General features: G+C 41.3%; 1 protein-coding gene across 2 annotated transcripts; it reads right to left on the bottom strand.

The window, feature by feature from the left end:
* Positions 1–696: 696 nt before the first annotated feature.
* LOC124692828 (nucleolar and coiled-body phosphoprotein 1-like) lies at positions 697–6,466 on the bottom strand. 2 transcript variants are annotated; one of them, XM_047226266.1, is made up of 5 exons: positions 6,333–6,466; positions 4,358–5,040; positions 4,185–4,271; positions 1,973–2,884; positions 697–1,258 (listed from the first exon to the last, which is right to left on the bottom strand). In XM_047226266.1, the coding sequence occupies exons 1-5, from the start codon at positions 6,433–6,435 to the stop codon at positions 1,166–1,168; spliced, it is 1,878 nt and encodes a 625-aa protein (XP_047082222.1). In that variant the 5' UTR covers positions 6,436–6,466; the 3' UTR covers positions 697–1,165. The 2 variants fall into 2 exon arrangements, with proteins under 2 accessions (XP_047082222.1, XP_047082223.1); XM_047226267.1 differs by having other exon boundaries at positions 1,973–2,875.
* Positions 6,467–7,791: the final 1,325 nt, after the last annotated feature.

Raw genomic sequence — 7,791 nt, 5'->3', positions numbered from 1 at the left:
GTTAAGGACCTGACAAAGATGAAAAAAAGGAATTCAACGACACGGGTGAGTTGGTTTTTTTTAGGAACCGCAAGAAAGTAGTTGTTGCTGCTAGCCACCAGAGCGGTGAGGGTGGTACTGTACACGAGAGGCTATACACGGAAGGCTCGCGAGCAAAGCCAGCACGAACCAAGGAGGAAAGCTAGCTCATATGGTGAACCTGAGCCCACTTTCAGCCTATGCAACTTATAGAGTATTTTGTCCTTTCTAGTTCAAAATTTAATGTTAAAATTTATCCTAGAAAAAGCAAAATACACTAGAAGTGAGATTTAGATGGAATCCTTGAGACATAATTATTATTTTTTTACATAAGGCACAAAAAAAATGAGGGTTACACTAGAAGTGAGATTTAGATGGAATACTTGAGACATAATTATTATTTTTATACATAGGGCACAAAAAATGTCGGTTGCATGTGAGACTTTGCGTGGCCACATAGAACATGTCCCTCTATATACGAAATTTTTTCCCTTAATTTTTTAACTTTTTAAAATATGTTCTGTACATATGATCAGTTTTGGTTTTCCAGATCTCATTAGATCATCATCATGGAACACCGCACAAAATGAAAATAACTGGATAGGCCACCAAAATAACGAATCAAACAGAGCGAAATAGAAGGGAATATCTAAGACAAAAAAAAGTAGTGAGAGAAACTTTTTGAGACCAGTATAATCATATTCACCTATTTCACGTTCGAAAACTCCACCTTATCTTCTTTTTTTTGCCAAAACAAAGATAAGCCCTGACAAGGGGAAAAGGCAACCTATTTCTCAAGGGCAGCAAGACAGGACCTACATTTGGTATTCCTGGGAAAAAGATGGACAAATCCTAAACTCATGTTTCCAACATGCCAAAAATTGTCAGAACTACTTGTGAACCACCTCCCCAAGTTGCTGGACAAGCGTCAGCAGGAAAAAAAAAATCTCGACTTTGTTAATCTAGACAAAACTCATGCCAAGACTCGTTGCTATCCTTCTCAGCATCAAAACATAACCAACACCATCGCTCCATCTGACTAGCCATTGCATTTCGCAAAAAGCTCCTTCTATTGCTTCCCATAGTTCCCAGTACCTGGTTTATGAAGAACCTGTTCCTGTATTCTTAGGCTTATGCAGCCTCTCACTTAGCTCTGCCCGCAAAGAAGGAGAATTATCTTTATGTTGGCGTTGGCTTCCATGGACAAAAGCCTCTGCTCCAGCCCCTTATGGCGTCTCACCTGCAAAAAAATTGGAATTGGTGTCATAACAAAAATGATGTCGGTTGTCTTGCCCTTTCTATCAATGCACCGCAGAAATGAGAGTGTATCAAGTACTCCTGGTACCACCAAGTCTGGAAACATCGTCCTTGAAGTTGTGAAAAATACAAAAAAACTTTTTGACAGACACGACATATATCTATCTGGTGACAAAAACTCAAATCTAAATAGCACAGCTAGAAACTAAAAAGACTAAATCTATTTTTACAGAGCTCCTAACGAGTATAAATTGGGCTCTGAATTCAGCCCATTTACATTATTTGCATCATATTTGGCTTTCCTTAACACTGAGTTTGGATTTGAAATTTAATACTCCCTCCGTCCGGAAATAAGTGGCTCAAATTTGTCAAGTCACATGTATCTAGATGCGTTCTAGTGTGTAGATACATGTGAATCTAGACAAATCAGAGTCACTTATTTCCGGACGGAGGAAGTAACTGTGTGCATGTACATTATTAGTGTGTTGGTTTTTTTTTCGTAATTTGTCTAAAGGAGTCCTCCAATGCTTGGGAGTACTCAATAAACAGCCTCAAGTTTTCCTGAAATGGGCACACTAAACCAGTAATCATGAGAAAGTAAAGATACTAATCCTATGTTCATTAATATAAGACGTTTTGGCAAACTAAATCAGTTCAATGAACAGAGGGAGTAGAAATTAATGATAAAAAGTCTTACATAATCAGCAATTTCTTCCGCACCCAAAGGCTGCACTTCTTCATCTTTACTCCAGCCAAGTGATATCATGAAATCCAAATCCTCTGCAGTAAATATGGCATCAGCTGCATACTCCTCATCTTCGGGTTCAGTAGCCTCTGACGATGAACTAGCTTCCTCATTGCCAGACTGGGAATTCTTGTACCCATCATCTGAATCTGCAAGTGCTGAGGAGGAACTACCTTCTGCATTGTCTGAGATGGAAACCTGAAATCCTTCATCTCCTGTGTCGGCAAGCTCAGATGAGGAGTCAGACTCCTCGTTTTCAACTAGAAGCTGCTGAGATCCCACAGCTGCAATGTCTGCAGATTCAAAGGAAGAATTGTTCTCCTCATTGTCAGAGAGGTGTCGCTGAGATCCCTCAGAAGAATTTGTTTCTTCACAGAAACAGTTCCCATTCCCCGTGCATTTCATTCCAGAATTAGGACAAGAATCATGTTTCGTGTCAACTACACTGGATGGAGATGGTTCACAACTTGACTCAACAGCTGAACTTGAACCATTAGACTTGGTTCGCAACGACTCGAAGAATTTAAGTCTTGGAACTAAACCAGATGGACTTTGCATTAGAGGAGGATCATGTGTCGAAACCTTAGGCTTTTGGCTGACAGGTGGCTTATGTAGTTCCACTGAGGCTACATGAGCTGGAGGACTCACAGGATTACTAGGAGAGTCTTTAGGAGTCTGTGTGGTACCATTCTGCTCTCTACTGAGGATTTTAAGGCTTCCTGAAAGAGAAAGCTTTGTTTTGACTGGAGCTCGAACAGAACCATTGGCAGGCAGTGCTAATGATTGTTGTATGGCCTTACTAGGACCAGCAAGATCTCCATTCCTTGTTCCTTTTCTTTTGGAAGAAATTGTTACCTGGAAAGTCTTGAAAGAAGTTAGCTAAGCAAAAAATATTGATGTAGTGTACTGCAGAACTTCACTCGTGTAAAAAAGGTGAGACAAAACAAATGCCAGATATGTTTTCCTTCTCTGAGGTAAAACTTGAGTTAACTTTTCAATTAGATATATTTAACACGCATGATGCCACATTGTGCTTGGGGAAAGAAAATACCACGGAAACCTAGCACTAGCAAACAAACTACCACAATATCAAAACAATGGTCTAGCATACTACACCACCATGAACACGGTGAGACCAATTAGCATGTGGCAACAGCAGAAGAGTTAATAGGGGGTTCAGATTATTAGTTTCCCAGCTAATTGTGTCCAACTTCTGCTATAGTATTAGATATGCTTTCAAGTAAATATCTACTACCTCTGTCCGGATTTAATTGACGTGAATCTGTCCAGTAGCCTTCTCCCCCCGCGTCAATTAAATAGGAACGGAGGGAGTAGTTATTAGGCAGGCACACCTCTAAATAAGAAGGAATCAGCATTTCATGAAGCAAGAGTTGCAAAACGTCCCTCTCTACTAGAGTCCCTCCCCATTCAAGCTTGTACTATTTTCCATTTGGCATCAATTTACAGTATATTTACCATTGGTCAAAATTCACACAAATGAAGTAAAAAAACTGTCAAACTAAATCTGAACAGTGATTGCTAGGACACTATATATAACCTCTTTTGAGTGAAACAGAAAGCGCAGGATGACTACGACATGCAAGCTATTTATGTGCTTCATAGCAGTAATTCTGCCCATGCCTCAACATACACAGTACCGAGTGTCTAAATATTCCACTTCGAAAGCATATTTACATCACCATACTGCAGATCTGCATACCCAGATACTACATATAAAGATTCTCCTCGGAGTCTACGTAAGATCAGTGGTGTCCACGTACAATCAAGTATATGCAGTCATGCTGGATGAAAGAATCAAATATTTAATTTGGATATATCAAGAGAAGAGCTGCCCCATGATGACATTGACCATTTTAACTTGATAAATCATATCACAACACAGGAAACAGAAAATGTCTTGTCCAACACTGGAAGTTCCTGTATGGTTGTATATTGCTAATTATTCTTTGACAACTACCAACAATTATGGGAAGTGACTTTCACTCACGTAAATCAAAAAGTAATCACCCAGACATCACGTTTTTCTATTTGAGTTTTGGCGAATCTCCCGCGATGGAGAAATGTCAAATGGGAAGCACAACCATGATTACAGGCGAAAGAAATGTGAAAATTTGTTCAGGTCAAAAGGCAGAAGATAACTCACAGAAGATTTGCTTGTTGTAGATGTCATAGGTCTTAGGGTGTTTTGTCTCAAAGTTCTTTCTTCAATCTTCTGAGCATCAATTGACAGCTATAAAGAAAAGAGTACAATCACATGAATCCAGAGAGCCAATTATATCAATGAGAACGTTATAAACACCATGTCATGGTTCCTACCTGAGGTCCAAAGGAAATTCTCTGAGGAGCTTGCATTACAGTCTCCGCCATGCTTAATCCAGTTCCACTGTTCAGTGCTACTTCAGGCTTTTTACTAGGAGCAGCTTGTGGTACAGAAGAGGCAACGAGATTTTTCTTTGGCTCAACTGATACAGGAGCACCTACTAGCTTCGAAGTCCAGCCATCAGATGGAGTAAACGGAGGCAGGCTCTGAATTGGGGTGGTGATACCAGGGGATGGGACTCTGCTTATGTCTTGCTTTCCATTCTTGTCCTCCAAACTAAGCTGTGGGAATTCTCGCTCAAAGACGACACCAGCAGTATTGCTTCTAGATGTACTACCATTATTTAGACTAACTACTCCCTTACTTGATGTATCTGCCTTCGAGCGAGCACGATTTAACCTATCCCTTTCAGGTCTACATGAGCTAAATGACTGAAAACCATCACGTTCTGCTGGAACAGACCTACTCTCCCTATCACGGGAATCAAAATCCTTGTCCCGTTCTTTATCCTTGCTCCTTCCAAAGTTTGCATAGCCCCTTGTCTTCCCTGTTTCATCCCGGTCAAGCCGACGGGGCCCACTTGAGACTGAACTCCTCCGTGATGAAGACTGCCGGGAACTCTGGTCACGATTGTGCCCAGATGAACGATTTCTTGACGTACTACTCTTAACTTGAGAATCTAACAAGATGAGAGAAAAGACTTGTCAGTATAATAATATATGACAGCTTTGCAACACAGAAAAGTAATGCTACTTGTAGTTGACACAAGTTAATGAAACTACAATTTGGCAGCCCCACTTGAGAACAATTCTTCATAATGGCATTTGCAGACAAATAGTAATACTCCCTCCGGTTCAAAATAACTGAATAAAAATGGATGTATCTAGACATTTTTTAGTGTGTAGATACATCCATTTTTGAGCAATTATTTTGAAGCGGAGAGAGTAGCACATTAAAAAATCACTCTAATTGCAACAAAAAAAAATTAGTGTCATAACTTTATTAGAAAAAAAGAGTGGTACAAGCAATAGACATCATACTTGGATGATACTTATACAAAAACTATATGAACAAGCACTGCAATGGTACTGTACAAAGCATAGTACACAAGCATAATCGATGCAATGATTCTGTTTATTTATTGAAACTTATCATAAGTAGGTTAGACACTGAAACACCATACCATATGACCCAACAGAACTACTTCTTGGCACATCAATGTAGACAGTCCAGTTTAAATGTTGTACCATTTTAGTAAGGTAGTTTCCATTTTTGCAAACAATGGTCGGTTAATGGTTCGAGACAACACATTCCACCAGGCAACTATTAAATGTTAATTGGCACTAGAGAGGAGTAAACAAGTCATGGTTATAAATAAAGCATCAGGCCATTGGCTGATGGTTAGCAAGAACATGTATTTGGAACCAGAAGGATTAGAAGTGCCAAGAGCCATCCAACAATGTTATCTTGTTTGCAAGCAGTACAAATCACAGTAAATCATGTACAGAACCCAAGCAAGCAGGTGTTACTAATTGCAATTGTTACCACCTAAATCATATATATGTGCATCCTTCCACGTGACATGAACCTTTGATACTAGACAAGAAGAAATGAGTTGATAACCATAACTGTGCCATCTCCATCATCTAATTTATCCAAGAAGCACATAGCGGTTCAACAGTGAGATCATAATGGCAATGGCAAGTAAAAAAGTAGAAATATGGTTGTTAGAGAAGCATTTGTTCCGTGACCATCATCATGAGACTAATAAAGCAGAAAAGGTAGTAGTAATCTTATCTAAAAGAATCCCCGCACGTACATGTCACATTAATATGCTCCAACACGAATTCCATGATATAATCCCACAGATAGCAACGCCCACGAGGCAATACATCACATTTATAGCACTGCCAGTTGAAACGAGAAAAACAAAAACAAAAACGAAATAGGGAGGAAGGGTGGCGATTTCACCTTTGCGCGAGGAAGCTGCAGCCCAGAGGCTAGCGGCGCCCGTGGCCGTGACCTGGCCCTGCATGAGCCATTGCGGCTTGAAGGCGGGTATGTCCTGCTCCATGGCGACGGGCACCACTCACCATCTACCCAGTCAGCGGCGGCGGAGAGGGGGGTCCTCCTCCTCCACCGATCCAATCCGCGAGTCGGGCGGCCCAATCCGCGCCCTCAATGCCACACCAACGCCCCGCTCCTCTTCCTCCTCGTCACCACCAATCAGCGCATGGCGGCGACCTCCATGCCACGCCCTTCCGCGGAGGCACCCAAACCCTAGCACCGCAGCGGGGTCCGCCTCGCCGCCCGAGGCAAACCCTCAAACCCTAGATAGGGCTATCACGAGAGGCGCCCCACCAAATCAGGCCCAAGGAAAATCACGGAGAGAAAAAAAAAATCGGGGCCGCCGCCTCCTCCAATTGCCCTCGTATCTTATCGCGCGGCGCCTCCGCTCCGATTGAAGGGCCTCGAATCCGCTCGGAATCACTCGGGGAAGACGGGCGATGGATGGGAGGTCGGATTGTACCGGCGGCGATTTGTTCCGGTGGGTCGGGGCGGCGAGTTTGGGGTCGGCGAATTGAAGCGGCCGGCGGCTGCGGTGCGGAAGGCAAGGGGGGAAGCGAACAAAAAGCAATACGGGAGAGCGGACGGAGGATAGGGATATATATTTTGTTGGGGGTTTTATAGGATTTGGCCTTGTTGGACTTGTACACGTTCCGGTTCCGCTTCCGGATACCTGCACAAACCCTACGCTAATTTATTTAATTATTTCTTCTCTTTAGGTGAACTTTAGGTGGATAGGCTGCTATTGTGTGCCAGGCATCTCAAAGAGATTCCAAACATTTATGTATGGCAGGTCTCTCCATATTTGGATGTGTTTGTTGCTATTTATGTACATTTTTGTGTTTTCTTGGCTTTCTATAATCTAAGATTGGTTAGTTCATGTTTCCAGTTTTGTGCGAGATAAAAAAGTGTTTCATGAAGTAAGTGTTCATTTGTGAACAAAAAGCAATAACAATCCAAATATAATTTGTTGGGTATGGATTTATTTATAGTTTTGAACTATAATGGGATAAATTTGTGTTGCATACATTATTCATTTTTTGTCTAAAATAATGCATCGTTACAGGGTTCATTTGAATTGATTGTTCCGATAAAATCCATGACTGATGCCCTATCTTAACAAGTTGCTAAAAGAAAGACAATGCCATTTGTGGTGGAATGGTTAAAATTAGGTTTGGTGAAAATAAAATCTCTTGCTATTATTCAGTCCATGAGTTTTCTAGAGAATATGTACAAATGAACATAAATAAAATTGAAGCAATTGTGATGTGATGTTGATGGAGCTTTACAACACCAGCAAAAATCTTCTTGAAACGTTGGGACTCCAAGTGCAGAGAGTGTAGTCTAGGAAGTAATTTTACCC

This window comes from Lolium rigidum, chromosome 2 (genome assembly GCF_022539505.1).
Source record: "Lolium rigidum isolate FL_2022 chromosome 2, APGP_CSIRO_Lrig_0.1, whole genome shotgun sequence".
Lineage (NCBI taxonomy): Eukaryota > Viridiplantae > Streptophyta > Magnoliopsida > Poales > Poaceae > Lolium > Lolium rigidum.
The sequence above is the reverse complement of the archived record's forward strand: the minus strand, read 5'-3'. Positions and strand labels throughout refer to the sequence as shown.